General features: G+C 40.2%; 1 protein-coding gene and 1 long non-coding RNA gene across 2 annotated transcripts; one reads left to right on the forward strand and one right to left on the reverse strand.

Annotated features, from left to right (window-relative positions):
• Positions 1-207: 207 nt before the first annotated feature.
• slc25a48 (solute carrier family 25 member 48) lies at positions 208-13,808 on the forward strand. Its single transcript, XM_084549969.1, has 7 exons — positions 208-316; positions 2,152-2,195; positions 3,698-3,769; positions 6,585-6,837; positions 8,143-8,430; positions 11,621-11,754; positions 12,658-13,808. The coding sequence occupies exons 1-7, from the start codon at positions 262-264 to the stop codon at positions 12,760-12,762; spliced, it is 951 nt and encodes a 316-aa protein (XP_084406095.1). The 5' UTR covers positions 208-261; the 3' UTR covers positions 12,763-13,808.
• LOC311491905 lies at positions 12,627-19,812 on the reverse strand. Its single transcript, XR_014699198.1, has 4 exons — positions 19,588-19,812; positions 18,498-18,567; positions 14,172-14,221; positions 12,627-12,756 (listed from the first exon to the last, which is right to left on the reverse strand). It is a non-coding gene; the product is annotated as an uncharacterized lncRNA (long non-coding RNA).
• Positions 19,813-19,908: the final 96 nt, after the last annotated feature.

A 19,908-nucleotide genomic window follows, 5' to 3' on the forward strand; every position in this document is an offset into this window, starting at 1 on the left:
GCACCGCGTTTGAGAGCTCGCACCTGATTGGCCGCCTGCTCTGTCCAAGCCTCGCTCTGATTGGCTGCCCGGGCCAACCTGCTGCGCTCCGCTTGCTTATCAATGCACACACTCTTCAAAATCTTTTTCTCTTTCCTTTCTCTTCTCAGAAACGCGTTAGCCCCCCTCCCTGCACCTTATCAGTAAAAGCCCCCCCCCCCCCCTCCAGTCAGCTGATCCTCGGGGTATTTGACTGACTGATGACAGGCTGCAGCTTTAAAGATGCAGACCTCCAAGAGTTTTCGTTTGGATGATTTCATCGCGGGATGGATCGGCGGTGAGTGACTCCAAGTTTTATTTTTGAAGCCTCAGTGGGTCAGTGTGGGGGGGTCGGGGGGGTGGAGGTGGCTGCATGGGTTCAATGGATTTCCCTCTTTGCTGATTGTTTGTTTTGGGTTAAATCCGCAGGAATAGAAACAGACACCCGCTGATTTTATGTTATGTTTCTGCTTTTATCAATAATGAAAAGCGTTTTCTAGAAGAAAAAAAAGAAAAAAAAGAAAGAAACTCCTGCAGCCCGGCGTGCATCCACATCCAGAGTAAACAATGGAGGGTCTGCAGAGGAAGCAACAATCCTCCTCTGTTCTCCCACTCTGATATACAAACACTCTCACATCCACTCTCTTCACTCAGTAGAGCTGGTGCTTTTTAAATGGTCTCCCAGACGCGTTTTCATTGGCCGAATCTGCAGGTTGATTGTGTAGAAAATTTATTTCTAATGAGAAAAACCGTTTTTCCAAAAAAAAAAGAAAAGAAAAATAGTGTGAATTCGTGCACTGACCGTGTTTGGCCGCTGGGGGCGCTGTTGGAGCATCAAGTTGGATAAACAAAATGTAGGCCTCTAATGTTCTGAATCAGCTGTTCTTTGTTTACTGCAGCAGAAATATGCATTCATGCACTGCTCATCCCTAACCCTTCTTTAGTCCAAGTGTTGCGTGTTAAAAAACAAATATAAATCAGAAAATTAGGCACAAAACCCAACAAGAAGAAGAATCCACCAGTTAGGGACAGACAAAAGAACAAATGCTGAATTCTGCATTTTAGTTTGTTTTCACTGTTGACATTGTACAGATTTGAACATTTAGTGCTTTCATCTGTTTCCCAATCTGTGTTAGTTGTTGTGAAGAACATATTTAAAACTTGCCTTCAAGCAAAACTAAATAGTTGTGGTTGAGTTTCTCTCAAAACCTTTTGGGCTTCAAGCTGCGGAAGTTAGAAGCGTCAAATGGAAGAAAAAACACAAGAAGTCTGATTAAAGATGAACGAATCCAAAACTTTTTTTAATTGTCCACATAAATATAAAGCAGGAGATTTGGCACAAAGCAGAGAAGTTTAAAACGACAAGAACAATCCACCAGTTAACAACAGATGTAAAAATGTTAAGTTTGTCGCCATTGTACAGATTTAAACTTTTAGTGGTCGTATTTCAACCAAAAAGTCAAAAAGTTTAAACTGCATGAATCAAAAAACCTAAATGGTGTTTTGAGCTCCTTCTGGGAATACCATCTTTATGTTGTTTGGCTGCATGTTGCCTCCAGACCAACGTGTTTTCTTCCAGTGATTCTTAACATGTGTGAGCTGCATTTTAAATCCAGAAAGAAAGAAAGACAGAGGCCTCACTTTAATGTTTTTCTCCTTTGCCAAAGCAACAAAGCGGTAAAGAAGGTCACCATCAATGTTAAATACTCAACTGACAACATCAAAATATCAGGCCCTGCAGTTGTGTTTCCTACCACTGTGATTTAATGGTTGAAACACATTCTGTGAGTTACTGAAGTCCAACAGATGCACACCAAACCCAGGGCTGAGACACACTAGTTGTTGTCCGTCTTCCTGACTATTGAGCTGGTTGCCATGTGCTGTAAAGGGCTTCATCCATGGGCGAAGGCAGTGAGGCACATAAACTCGGGAACAGGCGGTTAATAAGAGCACAATAGCTCATGTTTTGCCCCGGGGCCTCATGATGGCGGCCCAGTTTGAAAAGTACGCAGCCCTAAAAGGATATTGAATCTCTGCAGAGAGATCAGAGTGTGTTGACAGTTCAGTGCTGACAGTATCGTTGTATTTTGTGGATTTATTCATTCATTCATTTTATCTCTCTTTTGGGTACAGGAGCGTCCAGCGTGGTCGTGGGCCATCCTCTGGACACAGTCAAGGTATCATCATTCCTCTGTCTTGTCCTGATTCTAGTTATCGTGTCACATAAAAGACAGAAAAACCTGCGACTCATCAAGTCTCGCTGTTTTGTTGCACATCCTGTGCACTTTACGACGGCAGTTAAGCCTCACTAGGCACACTGAACGCATTTTCTTGGTGCTCTTTATGGGAAGGGCGTCGTTATATGCTGAGGGTGGAGCTGCATCCGTGATGTGCAGCCAGAAAGAGGCAGTGAGAAAAACAACAACCCTGTGCATTCTTTAAATGCATAGCTGGGTTAGATGTGAAATTGTTTCCAGATTTCTGTTTTTCTCGACACACATTAAAGCTTTAAAGGCCTGACGAAACTGTGAGATAGATCACAGTGGACGAGGGGATAAGGGAGGAAGTTGCCAGATGAAATGGCTGCAGCACCGGTGTTATGAATCATCTCAAGGTCTGAGATGTCTGAAGAGATCAAGAGGAAGCTAAACTGAATATAAAACATCAGAATATAGTAATAGTCTTGTTCTTTTCGTGATTGAAAGTAGTTCTTTGTGATTCTGCTAAAATCGATCTTGTTTCTTGTTTTCACTGTCGCGATTTGAACTTTTAGTTCTGTTTTTGCCTTAAGACAAAAATCTGTTTCTTGTCGTGAAGTAAATCTAAAAGTCGCCGTTCCAGCATCTTAAAATAGCAGTTGTGCCCGAGTTTCTCTCGTAACCCCAGACTTTTGGGTTCAAGCTGCGTAAATCAGAAACGTGACACGGACGATGGTTTCGGGCTGTGGACAGAAAAAAAACACACAAGAAGACAGATTAAAGATGCACGAGAACAAAACATTCAGAACAGATTCAAACAATAACAATAATCCACCAGCTAAGGATAGATGCTGAATTCTACATTTTTGTTTGTTGCCGTTGTACAGATTTTAGTTTTTAATTTCACGAAAGAAACAAAAATCTGTGTTTGTCGTTGTGCAGAAAACCTTTTATTTTATGTTTGGACTCTTTCTCCTGCTGCAGAATGAATTTTTGTCACGATTAAACGTCTCTTTGATGGAGAAAAAATCTGAAAAAGAAAAGCAGCCTTAAAGTTTTGCACAAAGATAACCATTTACTAAACTTGACTTAAGTCTTACAGAATGACAGGAAACAGATTTGTGATATTTTCCCTCTAATTTCTCATCTTTTATCTGTCTTTGCATTTGTCCAACTCTTCTCTGTCGTCATATTTTATTTAAAACTCCAAACATATTTCATTCCCGACGGTGTTGAACCTTAACTTCAGAATCGATTCCAGAAAAACTTTACTGATCATTGATCAGTTAAACCGCAGTAAATTTTCACCACTCTGCATGTTTCCATGAGTGAAGCAGAACCTTAGAACCCAAAACGTTCAGTATTTTATTCTAATAAATCTGAGCCTACATTAAAAAGCTGTTTAACTCCTTTTTTTTTAAAAAAGTCATGATGCTGTTTCAGTTCTGACTCTGGTTGGTTTCTTATATTTATTTTTCCAGACGCGGCTCCAGGCGGGCAAAGGCTACAAGAACACTCTCCACTGTGTCCTCACCATCTACAGGAAGGAGACGGTAAGCGTCCAAACGTCGTTTAAACACTGCGTGAATGATTTAACGACGTCCTCCATGTTTAATTTAACACCACTTTTATATGTTGTAAACAGTGCAGTAAAGACACAGGTGGAGAAGATGAAGCAATCTAAAGTTTTTATTACTTTACTTTTGAACTGGAGCCCAAATCATTCAAGGATTCCCATCAACGATGACCTTTATAATAAAATTAAAGAAGTAGGATTATCTCCTTTCTTGCATTGTCAATAAAACCAGTATTAGATTCTAAGGCAGTTGTTTTAGAGTCACTTCTAAACACTAAAAAATGCCAAAAAAAGTTTCATACATTATTAGTAGTATTTCATTTTTAATTTAATTAAAAAGAAAGTGTCTTTGTAATAAATGAAACGGCCTCAGTACATGTGAACAGTTCAGTGAGTTGTGGTTGGGGGCGGTAGTGCATCACTAGGCTGGTTTTTCAACTGCCATTAAAAACAAGAGAAGAAGACTCAATGGCGGTTGCTGCCGTTGCTGCCTGCAGCTGTGGGGGGCGGAGCTACAGTGTATGGGGCGGAGGAACCAAAATGGCGGCAAATCAGATGCGAGTATATTTATAGGTGAAGACAGCGCGCGCGCCCCCTGTGTAAATGTCGGCTAAAATCGCCGTTAAAATATCACCAGAGAGCCAAAAAATGTGAGTGAACCCAGCCGTGAAATGCTAACACCAGTGACTATATGCTGGCAACGAGTTTTACGTTTAAATACCTTTATGGTGTATCGCTCGTTTTCACAGCTAACGTTAGCAAACACATTTTTTGAATGTAAAGTAGCCTATCTAGCTACTAGCTAGCTAGGCTACTAACATTTCGTGTTACCCCTGCTAGCTTGTTTTACCTACAAATGACTGTAGTGTGTTGTTAAAGTTGTAGTTAAATTAAATAATTTGTAGCTTTTTATTCCACAAGGTGTGAAAACGAACGTGGTTTGTATTTTTTATTGTGCTGCTGTGCTTCATATCAGAGATGAGCTAGTTCGTTAGCTTTCCTGTCATGTAAATTTAAAAACAATATTGAATTAAATTTGCCTTTTTTTTTTTATTCTCTTATAGTGTAAAAGTGTGCTAAGATGTCGTAGTTAAAGCCCTGTTCCTGTTTAAAGGGCTCTTACAGCCTTGTGAGATTTACATTTTGTTTGTTAAAGGTAAAAAAAAAAAAAAGACTTGGACATACATAGAAGAAATCTGAAAATTGTGCAGGAAATAATCTTTAAATCCTCCCTGTGAGGTTGTTATAATCTTTATGTGGCCTGGTGTTATGTGGGTGGATAAAAAGATAGTGATATGGTTCTAATTGGTGTTTTCAATAATAGATTTAAAGGATTTTAAACTGATATTTGAGTCTACTTGTTAATCAGATCCTTTCAGAGTCATATCTTTACCCGCAGCAATAATTGTGATTAAAACTGTCAGATTAACAGCCACTCAAGGGGAAGTGTGGATGCTTTCAGGACCAGATCCAGAACCAGATCTTCTTGTTATATGTGCCAAGTTTTTTTTTTTTTTTTAACAAGGTTGGTTCAGTATCGTGGAGAACTAGCTGCAGCCTTTCTGGGGGGGGTCCATGATGTTTTGATCGGGGCTCTGTAGGTTCCCTCCATCTGTTTTAGGACTCCTTGTTCTTTTTGTTGTTAAAAGAATCTGGCTGGATGTTTGGACTCCTGCTGCTGAGTACATTTTTGTTACAATTAGAAGTGTCTTTGTTGGTGTAGCGTGAGCTAAAGCAAAATCTAAAAACCTCATTCTTTCACACCATTTAAACGCCACTTGCACATACGAGAACTTGTTAAATTAGACTTAAGAATGAAAAATGGAAAATTATGAGAAGCCAATTTAATACAGGAATTTGTTTAGTTTGGAAACAATAAACCTCTAGTTTCAAATCTTTCATGTGTCTTTGCCTTTGTTCAAACCTTTCCCTGAACAAAAACATACTTTTATAATCTTTGGAGCTTTGGACTAATCTTGTGGTTGTGCAGGATTTCTTAGCAAGTATTTTATGGATCGATATAGGATCTTTCAAATGAAGATCAGTTTGTGTAATCTGATTACTTTAAGGGCAGTTTTACTTCACACCACTGGGTGTATTTTCTTCTCAAGTAGATCGTCTTGCTGTCTTCATCCATACGTTGCACTGAAGCTATTCTTACATTGTAATTGTTGGTTTCTTGTTTTTCTTCATCTCCTCTTTGGTTCTTCTTTGTTTTGTTGCTTCAGTGACTCAGCGTCTCAGCGGGAGGGTTGAGTGTTTAAAGCTCAGTGAGTTTAGCCAGCCCTGAGAGTTTAATTTAAACAATATGAACCGTTGCCACAAAATAAAAGCAGGCTTTATTGAATTGTGGAACAGACCTGATTTAACTTCAGTCTAATTGGTGTAAGCTGAAGAAAAAGTTTGGAACTCAACACAAGTTTAGTATGTCCTGATTTAATAACTTTAGTTGGTGTTTTTTATTGTGGTTTGATGCTCCAGATGGGAGTTTAAGACCTACAATACCCGTCAGAAACCCCAGGCCTGCTTCTCATAGAGCTCAGACGATTCACTGTTATTCACCGTCAGGCAACGGGCAGCTGTGTTTTAGCTTAAACATATGTCTCCCCTAAACTCCAGACTCCTGGCAGCAGCTCCGTCTCATTTTACATTCTGTACATTGCTGGCACTCGCAGCGAACCTCTACTCTCCAGTCCTCTTTCTTTAACCCATTCATGTACCTGTGTTTATTTGGGATAAACAAACATTTTAATAACTGTCATCTTCCCTTCTTGTCTCGTTCTGATCCTCAGGTCGCAGGCTTCTTTAAAGGCATGTCTTTCCCGCTGGCCAGCATCACCGTCTACAACTCGGCCGTGTTTGGCTTCTTCAGCAACACACAGAGGCTCATAAGCAAATATCGCTATGGCGACGGGCGGCGTCCCTGTGGCATGCTGGACCTGACCGTGGCCAGCATGCTGACGGGGCTGATGTCCGTGGGCCTGGGAGCTCCGGTGGATCTGGTCAAGATCAGACTGCAGATGCAGACACAGATGGTTCTAGCAGGTAAATGTGGTTCTGTTTTTTTCCAACCAGACTGTTGTTTTTCCTCTGGTGTTCTGCCACGTAGCCGACACCGTTCCAGATAAACAGCGTCTTTGTTAACATGGCAACGTCTTTGTCCTCAGATGTGTTCTTTTGATCCGTCTTTAGAAGCTTAAATAAAGGCTCTGTTTCTGTCCATGTTGTTTAAAATGAATGAACACCCCCTGGGAGGTCGGAGTCACTTAACGGGTCTTGGGACTCCTCATCATGGTCACCAGTCACAGTGTCCCATCAAACCGTCACGTCACTCTACGTGATCTAGGTCAAACAGCCGGACGTCGTTATGAAACAACAGCCTCGTGCTGAAAAGAGACGAGACCGACATGACGGAGAGTTTGAAAACGTTTCCTCTTATGAAACCGTTTACAGATGTTAATCCCAGGTGTGAATGAGGCTTTAATATCACCAGAGTCACTTCCTGTTGTCTTTAAATCTAGCTGTTAAAGGTCAGTGGTGTCCTGACGTGATCAGGTTGGATTAATGACACAAATGTCACATCACAACCTCGGGTAAAATCATTTTATTTGGTATTTTATGGATGATAAGGAAAGGATGAGAACAGAAAACAAAAATGGGTCTCCCTTAATTAAACAAATGCTTTCAAGCCTATTTTATTTGTAAAGGAGCCAAGTTGAAATGGAAGCACGGAAAAAGCTGAAGAGATTATTAAATAGGAAGTATTTAAGGTGATTTAAGGAGGTGATAGCGAAGCAGAAATAAAAACAGTCCGTAAGAAGAGATCAAAAATAAGATAGGTCTTTATTTATCCCTGTGGGGATGATTAATATGTGTAAAAGTCTCAAGCAGTACCTGAAGGTGAAGACTATTATTTGAGTAGAACAACATGCTGGTCATGTGACCTTATACTAGAGATCCACCATCTTGTCGTCTTCTATCTAAACTTGCCGATGATGAGAACATGAATTCAACCCGGCGTTTATCTGCTGGTGTGAGGTTTTTTTGTCTGGGCTCCATCTTTCTGTTAAACAGTAACACCAGTTAAACTGAGGTCGGATCAGTTGGTCTTGAAATTAAACGACACATTAAACATTTATAGTGTTTTATTTGTTTATAGCGTCTTGTCTTACATTCGTTTCCTCACAGACAGATCGGCCTTGGATAGATTTGAGCTGTTTTATGAGGGTGCAATGTGCAAGAAGGTTTAGACCGGAAACCGCTGGACTGTGAACTCAGCGATTAATTTATCTGACTTGTTATTTATTGATAATCTGATGTTTTGTTATTAAAACATCTTGTTCTCCACAGAGAACCTACACCTCGCTGGCAACGTATCCAGCGGCACCAACATCCCCCTGCGCTCCGTCAACATCCCCGGACAGCAGGTTTACCGAGGCCCCATCCACTGCATCGGCAGCATCCTCCAGACCGAGGGCGTCCAGGGCCTGTACAGGGGGGCCGGGGCCATGATCCTGAGGGACGTCCCAGGATACACGCTCTACTTCATCCCTTACACCATCTTCTGTGATCTGCTGAAGCCGGACGCCGCGTCAAGCCCCCATCCTTGTTCCATCTGGCTCGCTGGAGGATTGGCAGGTAACAGTCAGCTTTTTAACGTCATTAATGCGAGAAGGTTGAAATGATACTAAGATGTTGGTGCTGAGCTGATTTATCTCCAGTGGCTTGTAGAGATTATAGTATTCGTCTGCACAATGTTGCAAGAAGAATCCTGAGGGCTGTTGTGTGATCTCTGCACGTCAGGGAGGATGAGGGAGAGAAGTAATAATAATATCTGTTCTACAAGGTCACAGAACACTGACGGGTACAAAAGTAACTGGAGCAGACATTGTATAATATGTGAGTAATAAACATAAAAGTGTCATTACAGCTGGAGTGAACCAAGGTTAAACACAAGTCAGTCAGTTGAGTCAGAACAAAGAGAAACTGTTGCAGTCGACAGGAGCGATCGAAGCTTTGCACTGAAAATAGTTTCATCTCGTTCTTCTTCTTCATGATTCCTTGTTAAAGCACCTCAGCTAAAAGCATCAGAGGAATCAATAATGTTGGAGGCATACGATTCAGATTGATTATAAGTTGGAAATGGTTTTGATTCCCACCTCATGCTAATGGTTATTGTCTGTGCCGTTTATAAGGGTTGTTCTGCCTGGAGTTGTGTTATTGTAGGTGAGTCTCATTTATGGCAGACTGTGAATTAAAATGCGTAAGATTTGAGGAAGTTTATCAGTGAATCAGTCTTTACCTCCTCCATGTTACAGGCCACTGAAGAAGAAGATGGTGCAGTGTTTCCCCACAGACTTGAAAGCAATGTGTGGTGGTCGGCCGGGGGGGGGGGTTGGAGGTGGAGGTTTGGCCCGGGGAGGGATTGGGGAATGAAAAGAACGATTGGATAGGGTATGTGCATGAGGACTGTGTCTGACCGATGGGGGGGGGGGGGGGATTCCTAAAGGGATTTCCTAATTCCTAAAGGTTAATAATTAAAAAAAACAGTTAATAGTTGGTTACACAGAACTTTATTACATTAATTTTAACACCCTATATATACCGTAATTTCCGGACTATAAGGCGCACCTGAATATAAGCCGCACCAGCTAAATTTTGGGGAAAATACAGATTGTTCCATATATAAGCCGCACCCTAAACCGCTGGTGTTTTAATGTTTAATTACCGTAAGGGTTTCTTCTACCACGGAGGGGATTGTCGGGACAGAAATGACTGTATGGAAACGCAAAGCGTCCCATTTATTTACATTTGACAAACACAATAAATCTTTCAATCAATGATCAAACTTTCACATCTTTGACATTACAAACAGCATTCGTGCAGCGCACAAATAATACAACGGTGCGCTCCTAGCGCACTTCCTGCAGTCATAGTACCGTAGTAGTGCAGTATAACAAAAAACAAAGCTTACGCTTGACGAGGCAATAACGTTAAATGGCTAAATTTAATTCGTTTTTAAAAGTGCTTGCCTGTAACATGGCAGCAAAAGTGCAGTAACCTGGCTGCTCAACTAAATAACCAGCATCTTTTTAAAAAACAGCCAACACAGCAGTAAAGGTGCAGTAACACGGCCACTGTATCAAAATAACCAGCCTACTATACCAGAAAAGTCAGCCAGATCGATCGCCTTTACCTTAAAAGCAGCTCTCGTACTGCATTTGGACTCACTCGGTTTGTTTTGCTCTCGTTACCTGGCGCAAACTGTCTGTCTCGCTCCTGCGCTTCCATGATAGTCGCCCCTGGTGACCGTTAGCTGTAAGAATCCATCCGCCGTTGTATGAGCCGCAGGGTCCAAAGCAAGTGACAAAAGTAGCGGCTTATAGTCCGGAATTTACGGTATGTGTGTGTGTGAGAGAGAGACGCGTGAGTGACAGAGAGACGAAGAGAGAGCAGGGAAAGGAAATGCAGCTGAACGAATACACGCGTGTTTTAAAAAGCGTAAAAAAAAGATTTTTTTATTAAATTTTTTTTTTGGTCGGTGTTGAATCTGTGGCGCACTGCCACAGATTCCTCTATGTGTGGGAAACACTGTGGTGACTGTACTGTGTGGGCTTTCAGTTTCCTGTTCCTTTTATATTCCTGTAGGGCCTGAAAGTGGAACATGTTAATAGACAGATGTTACAGCAGCAGGAGGAGTTTTGCTTTGCTGCATCGATTGCTCTTAAAAAGGTCTCAAAATGTCAAGTAGTGTTGCAACACTGTCCCGTCTGATATTGTGTTGAGTTGGTGCTGATATTGTGTGTGTTTCTAATCTGAGTGTAAACATTAATGTCAGGCTTGTTGGTCTGAGGTGGCTGTTGGCAAAATGTGATGATACGTAGAGATCTAGACAACAATTGTGCTGTCAAGACCCACAGGAAACACTTAATATAGATGTCTGTAGCAGGACCCGCCACAATAAAAGCACTTTAGTGTTAATAAAAGTAGTTCCTGCTGTAGTGACTGAAAAAATAACTGAAAAGACTAGAAAACTATTCATGACCTTTCAAATTAAATCAAGTGAACTTAAGACTTTCAAACATCCTGAAACATCTCCCTTGAAAAAGTTGTTTCTAACCTCAATGGGACTTGAAGCAAAACATTATATTTGGTTCTTCAAACATGTATGTGGTGCTTTTATCATTCTGCATAAAGTACACCTGATGTTTGTATTGACCTGTGAATATGTACATATCTTAGTTCAGTGACATTGTTTCCAGGAAGCAGCACAGGTGTTTTTCAGCATGTAAGGATTGTATAAGTCGTCTGATGCTCGGAGCCCAGCGGGGCGTGTAAACCTGCAGCCAACCACACGGCTCGGCTGGAGTCAGTGTGAGCTGTGTGGATAATAAACACTGTGGAGGCCTGTGGGAGTTGTTTGGCTTCATATGTTTACGTGGACTTATGTCCAGATGTATGTTGACCAGCTGTGAACACGTGACAGAGTGGTGCTCCACATGCCATAAACCAGAGAGGCCCCAACACTGAATCTGTTTTCCTATCTGGCTGATGAACTAAATTAAGATACGACTTCATGGGGTTTTATGAGGAACATCTGAACGCATCGTTTTTAAAGTTGTTAGAGAAGCAGTTAGAGGAAGGTTGTGCAGAGAGAGTGGTTCTCAGGTGAAATCTCCAACCTTTGTCACCTTTAGTTATGTTTAATAGGAAAAAGAAGATGTTTTTACGGCTACCATATCATTGCTGTTGGTGCTTGAATGACATAAATGCTGTGTAATCAGGAGCTGAAGATTGCTCTCCTCTTCTTCCTCCTCCTCCTCCTCAGGGTCCATCTCCTGGATCACGGCCACGCCAGCTGATGTGGTGAAGAGTCGAATGCAGGCTGACGCTCAGCTGCAGAGGAAGTACAGGGGCATCTTACACTGCATCATCCACAGCTACAAGACGGAGGGAGCACAGGTGAGCAGAGGCGTCACGTGTGAAAGAGTCCGTGTGTGTGTGTTAGGGCAACAACCAGAGAACAGATTAAACGCCACGGTGCTTAGATGACAGCCCTGAGTCTCTGTTACTCTTCTGTCAATAAAGCCCCGTCTAACTGATCTGATCGGTCCGACAGATCTTTGCTCCAGACAAACTCTCCACCTCAAACTATTTGTAAGCAGTTAAGCTGTTCTGTCTTCTTCCTTTAGAGCAGATCATGTTGGAAAGTATATAAAAACACACCTTTATTAAGCAGAAAAAAGCATCCAGACGTCTGGGTTCACTGTGTTTGTCAGAGGTTGTGAAATGTAGACTGTAAACTATCCCGACGTCAAAAAGCTCCAGCAGACACCGTCCCGTGATCAATAGCAGCAGACTGTTGGTGTTTGGGGGGAAAGTTCATGAGACTGAAAGGATCGATGAGTCGGGTTATTACGGGGCACCGTAGGCCGAAAGGAAAAACATCCCGTCACACAGAGTGTCCTAGATTTTAGTCGTGATAAATAACGAGGTTTATATCTAAGAGTTAATGTCCTCATTTAGAAGAACACGAGTAAATCAATCACGATGAAGACGGAACGGCCAAAGTTCAGTTTTATTTTATGATCATGTACACAAACGTTTTTTTTTTTTATGGGGACATTCATGTATGCTGAAACCATAGCAACCAGCTGTCACTTCCGTTTTTTTTTTACATTTCTTGATGTTTTAATTGGAAATCCTGCGTCCTGTCCTCATGCTAAGTGCTACGCTAACGGCTTCCTGTGTGAGCAGTGGGAAAGTCACAGATGAAGCGTTTAGTTTCATATATCTGCGCTTTTTTTCTACCATTTAATATTTTAAAATCAGAGTAAAACTGAAGCTTTCTTTTTTTATTTGCAGGTGTTTTTCCGTGGGGCGTCCGTGAACGCCATCCGAGGCTTCCCGATGAGCGCCACCATGTTCCTGACCTACGAGCTCTCCCTGCAGTTCTTCAGGAGCCTTTAGGACGAAGGAAGGAAGTGTTCGGTAAAAGGAATCACACTTTTAAAAGTAGTATTTGGATTATTCTGTTAAAATAATAAGAAACAAGACGCCAGAGTCACTGATGATCATTTAATGGGTTCCAGTCAGATTAAAGTAGGCGTGTAGCCGTAAGGTTTCTAAGATAAAGCTTTATGCTGACCTGCGAGGACAAGTTCTAGAGAAACTTGACGTTTTAAAGAGATGGATTTTAAATTAATTAACTTTATTCAGTGTTGTGTTGTTTGAGCTGACGTAGCATGAAGCTAAAGATGATCTTGGTGTCAGTCTTCTTATTCTTTTAACGGAAACTTACCAAAGAACTCAGTGTGTTCCTTTAAAGCGTCTTACACGTTTAGCATTTATTTCACCAGAGAGAAGAAGAAGTTTAGTTAAACTGTCAAACCAATGATCCTTTAAGAAGTTGCACTTTAATCTCAGCAAGAAGAAAAAAAAAACCTGAGGTCACAGAAACAGAGCTTTTATATAAAGGATGTGACGTTTTCAACACATTTAGTTTTTATTCACAGGCTTTCTAGATCTGATCAAACTAATATAGAGCTGCATTAATTAATTAGTCTTGGTTTCCAGTCACTTATCTGCTCTTGCACATTATTAACGTCTAGTGTTGAAAATGAAACGTTGCCTTTAACCACGCACAGACTTTACCGTCCTCTTGTACGTGTTTGTGTTTCTTACATTAAGAAAAGTGACTAGTTACGTCATCGCTTCTGTTTTGTTTTACTTTCTGCACCAAACATGTTAAACAGTTAGTATTCACAGCTAACGGTGCACACGTTTTATTTTATAATCAGTTATAATGAAACTTAAAGCTTTTTTTTAAGGTACTAATCTACAAATGAGGTATTTCTCCTTTTAGAGTGAATATCTTTACCTGCCTGATGGTTTGTTGTTTTTAACCGTTTTCCTGTCACGTGTAAATATATGTAAATATGTCGACGCCATGAGGAGCGTCGTGCTGTACATAAATAAATAAATAAATGAATTAATAAATAAAGCATTTAAACACATCAGCCTCCTCCTCTGAATCCTCTCTTCTCAGAATAAAGCGTGACTGACTCATGTGACCACTCGTCATGCATCAACCGCTACTTATAGATAATGACCGGCTGCCAGATAAACACTCCACCACCATGTGTGTGTGTGTGTGTGTCTGTAGGAGAAGGATTTTCATGTCGTAAGTCGACCTGCTGGGAAGACTGTGGCTGGTGGCCTTCTGCCTGCAGGCTGCTGATAAGAGGCTGGAGCTCTCAGCTATCTGACCCTAACTACAGTGAACTGTTGTTTACATCCACCTGCTGTGTATTAGCTGTGATACCGTCAGTGTCCAGTAGAGGGCAGCAGACAACAACACAATAACAAGCTGTTCTTACCTGTTTGAGTTCAAGCTGCTTGTCCACTGGAGGTCAGCGTCCCATCAAACCTGCAAACAACAGGAAATCCTTTATAAAGGATGTGGATAACACGGTTTCATTGTACAGTTCATTAAACAATCTTGTAAAGGGACAGTCAAAGGGACAATCAAATCATGGCTACTTGGATGAGTGGGGAAACTGTCCAGTCCAGTTGCCCTGGTTGCAACTTTCAGCAACTTTAAAGGACAAAGAGTTGCTCTGATTGGTTGGAGGACTGTCCATTTACATGCAGAGGTATTTTATTTCCTGTGAATTTGTTGAAACACGCCTCATAATGAAATCCAGAGGGAGTGTTACCAGACTGATATTCAGGAAGAGTCGAGTCATTTAGCAAACTCCACCGCCCCCTTGTGGACAAACATGGGAAATGCACATTGATGTTAAATATAAAAATAGATTATTAACATTTTAAAGTGACCACATGTAACCCATTACTTGATTTATGCCGTGAAACATTAGATTACATTTGATCATTATCTGTGTTAAAGAGATAAAAAGGAGAAGATGCTTTAAATTAGAAATTCTAACTTTGACAAACCAGCTGTGCACTGACAGCTGATTATCTTGGCTGAAAAAGAGAACAAGCACATTTTACTTTGATTTAACATGTGTCCTCTCTGTTCTCAGTTTTTGCAGCGTAACAATGAAAACGTAATTATTAAACCTGAATAAATCAAACTTATAATTCACTGAAACTTATAAATTTTCTCATTTATTCAGCTTGACACTTATAGACTTTCCTCTTTCTCATCATAATGACCCTTTATAGTTTAAATCTCATCCTTCCTTCATCCAATCTTCATCCTATTTAACTACTTAACCTTGTGAACTGTAAATAATTTATTATTATTATTATTATTCTATAGTCAGACTTTGTTTTACTTGATAAGTTGCAGTTTGAAAGATGCTATAATCATATTTCACTGCTGCTCTACCTCGTTCATGTGACAAACATTCTCTTTATTTCATCTTACTGCTTTGAAATTGAAATTTGAAAATTAAAATGTAATAACTAAAACTGTATGTGCGTGAGGACCAATGAAGACTTCTCTTTCCTGGTGAATTCTCATGAACATATGCCTGAAAGTAATGCACACGTTTAATGGAGAACTTAGCAATAACACAGTATTTCAATTACGCTGCTCACAACAGAGGGTTGTCCACAAACCAGAGGGTTAGTGGTTCGATCCAGCGAATGGGTAAATGCGTCTGTGACTGTAAAGCGCTTTAAGTACCAAGAAGTAGAAAGGCACTTTATAAAACAAGACCATTTACAGTTTACCAGAACCCTGCTCCAACATGGAGGTGGCAGAGACACATCTCTCATCCTGCCTTCCAACTCTCAGCTGTAATTTCTTGTGTCTTCTCTCCTCTGTCATCAGTCTATCTCCTTTCTCAGTCACCATCTGACCATCGTCCTCCACCGCTGTTTATCTCCTCCCTCTTCTCCTTCCTGTCTTTATTTTCAGTCTAAATGTCTGTGATTTTCCCTCCTGGCTGTGACCCAGTGCAGCTGAGAGTCTGCCCCCGCCCCAAAACCAGCCCAAACCCATCATCAGCTTACGTACTGTACACTGTCCTTTAGCTTTCTGTGTGAAGTTGAACTGTAGTTGTGTGTTGCTGCAGTTTCCACGCTGACTCTGTAAACCAGGTGCTTGGTAGAGCTCGTCATAGAAAGATGCTTCTAGGCTAACTACACAGCTAACTACACAGCTAACTACACCGCTAACTACACCGCTAACTACACAGCTAACTACTGCCTTCACATGGTACTCGGGAGCTTGTTGTTACAACGTGTTAAGTGAGGCACACAAAATGTTTTTTGTTCTAAAGGTCATGAGAACAACGCTGCTGGAGGCCACCGAGGCTAACGCTTTAGCAAGCTAACAACCTGATAATTCATAGAAGGAAATGAAGAGTCGCAACTGAAAGATGAACATTCACATTTTCCTCAGACCGTGAAACAATGATAATATATTAGCTTTAGCATCCACTACTACCATTTCTTGAAAACGTCAGTGAACACATCACAGCTAAACCTGAGCTCAGGAAAAGTCACATGAAGAAAGCTAAAGCTACGGACAGAGTCACAGAAACATGGCTAACAACACGAGTCATTTCACACAAGTAACTTCACATGGAAACGTGGCTCAAGGTACAGAAAGGTGGCTAACAACAGAAACAGAAAGATGGCAAAGAACATTCATGGAAAAATGGCTAACAACACAGCTGAAGTCTCAGACATATGACAGCACAGCTAACATCATGTAAAGAAGGCTAATAACAGCTAAAGTCAGAAAGGTTTGAACTGAAAGTGGTGGCTATCCTCAACTAAAGCTAAACCTGAGCTAATTATTTCTAATAATAATAATAATAATAATAATAATAATAACTGTCATTTTGCACAAATAAATCTGCCTTTTTGCACAAACCACTACCTCACCAACTTATAGTTTTTCCTAAAGTTTTTAGCAATCTGTTTATTTGTAAATTTTTTATTCCACCACCACAGTGTATATACAGAATGTCTTTATATTTGTTGTTATTTTTTTGTATATATTTTTCCAATCAGTACTTGTGTTTTTTTATTCCCCCGGTAATTTTTAAGTCGTCACTGTTTTTGCATATATTTTTGACAAATTCGGTGCTACTGTGACAAGTTAATTTCCCATACGTGGGATCAATAAACATGTCTTATCTTATCTTAAATGAAATCACGAACCGATAATTCATTCAGACAATAATATGGGGGGAAACTAAATTAGTTATAAAAGAGAATAAAAATACAAAACAACTGAGAATCTGATAGCATCTAATGTTTGAGTGGTTAAACTGCCTCTCTAATCTGTACTTTGTGTTTTCATTTGTTATATTATATGAAATTTAACTGAGCACTAACCCCAGATTATTCAGAACTGGAGAACAATATGTGTTTGTTTTATTTCCGCAAGTGTTTTCAAAGCATTACATCCTGCTGTCTTGATTTACAGTCAGTTACAGCTGCTCTAGTTACTTCATCAGTTCAATTAGTGTTTAAATTCATTCGTTCTTTGACAGATTTTTAATTAATATTTTATTTGGAGCTGAGACTTGCACTTTCTTTCTTTCTTTCAGTTACCTTACCTACCTTTAACCTACCGTATAAACTGACAAACAAAATAATAAAAAAGGGGAAACGTAACCCTAACCTGCTTCAGAACAATAGCTGGAAAGAACAGACACGGTTATACAACCTCTGTTCTTGACATTTTCAGTGTCCCTGTTAAATGTGAGCATCAGCTGAAATGAACAGCTCATCTGTGGCCCTCGGTCTCTACATGGAAATGCCTCTCGTTTCCCTCAGGACAGAAAAACAACAACAACAACAACTAAACCACTTCTCTGCTGTCTGTCATTCAAAGCCCTTTAATGAGAACAGTCCTCGGCTCTGTGGAAATTACAAACAGCCCACACACACACACACACACACACACACACACACACACACACACACACACACACACACACACACACACACACACACACACACACACACACACAAACTAATCTGCCAGAGAGTCTTTCATTCAGGATTAACAAGACTGTAAAAGAGCAAATCACCGCTGGTAATTCAGCCGTTACAAAACACTGATGGAGGAGGAGGCGGCGGCGGCTCGGAGAAGAAGCGAGGAATAAGTGGACGGCAGCGGGCGACTGTTTGCATCGGGAATAAATGAAAATGTAGATGTGGTGGAGACGACAGGTTCATTAAAACAGGAATTCATTCTAAATGAGAGTTATAGATTTAATGTTACTACTCGAGAATATTTGCACTAGTTATCTTGTATTATATGCATCTTTTTTGATTTTTTTTTTTTAATATATATTTAGGCATCTGGGTGGACGGCAAAAGAAGAATTTCATTGTACAGAGAAACATGTTTCTAAACTGTGAACATGACAATAAACTCTTTGTATATTGAATCAAGGTCAGCTGAATATATTACTTAAAGTGCTTTTGCACCAACCAATCAGAGTGAACAAATTAAACTCCACGGTGCTCAGATGACATGTACGACTACGGTTACTCTTCTGTCTGTCACCACATTAAGCCACGCCCACATGATTTGATTGGCCCGGCAGATAATGGCAGGAGCAGAATCACTTCTCAACAGTGAGACTCCAGAACAACAACAACAAAAACAACGTCTGGTTTCTATGGCTGAGGACAATACTTCTTCAATCTTGAACGCTGAATAAAACGATCTGATCAGATTTATATAAATATATATAAACATTTACATACCTCAGATCATGAATCACTGTAGATCACTACATGGACAAAGTGGCTCTGCTGCTGTGGAGCATCAAACCTGCTGGAAATAGAACAGAAGAAGAAGAAGAAGAAGTTGTCAGCTGAAGAAGACGAACCGAGATGTCTCCACGTCTCCAACGTTGCTGTCCACGTGGACTCCAGCTTGGTTTATCATGTCAAACACTTCTTGTTTCAACAACTGAAACTCTAAACATCAACCTTCTCATCGGGTCAGTCTGCTCTGATAGAGATGGTAATATGAGACACTTTTATTCTGATTATTAGAGCGGACAACACGTTGCTCAGTCTCTTCTAAAGTTTGGCAGTATACCGACTTTTTAAGTTAAGCTTGTTTCTCAGATCTGATAAATAAATATATCCTCAAACAAGATATAGAATGACACAACGCCAGAAATAACAGGAGTATTGTTGCTAACAGATATGTTCAGTGTCTGAGTCCACTTGTTGGCTGTTCCTTTGGTGATTAATACACTATCAATATCCTGTGATTTATTTAATTAAACAGGACAGTCACTGAGAGAATACTCAACATTATTTGAAATATTAAACTACTTCCATAACCATTTTCCTGAAACAATACTTGAGCTTGATGATTTGGTGATGAAAAGTGAATAAATGCAGAAAATACATATTAACATTTTGGAAACAAAAGGACTGTCAATTAAAAAATAATAATACATGTTAAGAAAATCTCTATTTCCATGCACTGACTGTCTTTTTGGCTACTAAGATTTTATTTATATTGTTTTACTTTGAATTTACATAGACAGGAAAAAAAAACAATAAATAAAGCAATATAAAAACTAACAAGGACCTAATAAGTAAATTTAGAACAAATAAAACAAACAAAATTCGCCTATTTATTTTTTAAATATTTCTTAATTAATTGAACGGCAAGGCATCCAGTCAACTTAAAGTTTAAATCTGATAAAAACTAAAACTAAAAAACTAAAAAGGACAGACGTTCTTCCAACATTCCACCACCGACCGTTAACGACATTAACCGGCGCCATGTTTGTTCCTGGTTTCAGCTCGTTATCGTCAGAGTTTAAATCCTTACCTCCGGTGTTAGCTGTGGTTTATTCGGCTCCAGTGAGAAGAAACAATCGTGGCTGTGTTGGTGGATTATATCTCGCTGATTCGGCTCAGTGGAAAAACAAAGAAGCAGAAGAAAGAAGAAGCAAATGTTTGTGTTCCTCAGCTCCACAGGTGAACCGGCGCCATTTTTGAATCTAGTAGTATTTATAATGTGGTGGGTTGGGCTAATCTAGGCCACGCCCCTTCTTTACAGTTACTGCGGAAGTCTAGTTTTGACTACTTTTTCTGTGATTTTTAATAAATCTGCCACTTGAAATTAATTTAACGTGTCAATGCAACGTCT

This window comes from Chelon labrosus (genome assembly GCF_963514085.1).
Source record: "Chelon labrosus genome assembly, chromosome: 8".
Lineage (NCBI taxonomy): Eukaryota > Metazoa > Chordata > Actinopteri > Mugiliformes > Mugilidae > Chelon > Chelon labrosus.

Bases quoted from the DNA above. Each gene is read 5' to 3' on its own strand.
- slc25a48 (XM_084549969.1), top strand. From the start codon at position 262: ATGCAGACCTCCAAGAGTTTTCGTTTGGATGATTTCATCGCGGGATGG. The intron at 6,838-8,142 runs GTAAATGTGGTT...TGTTCTCCACAG, and splicing joins GACACAGATGGTTCTAGCAG to AGAACCTACACCTCGCTGGC. The intron at 8,431-11,620 runs GTAACAGTCAGC...CCTCCTCCTCAG, and splicing joins GCTCGCTGGAGGATTGGCAG to GGTCCATCTCCTGGATCACG.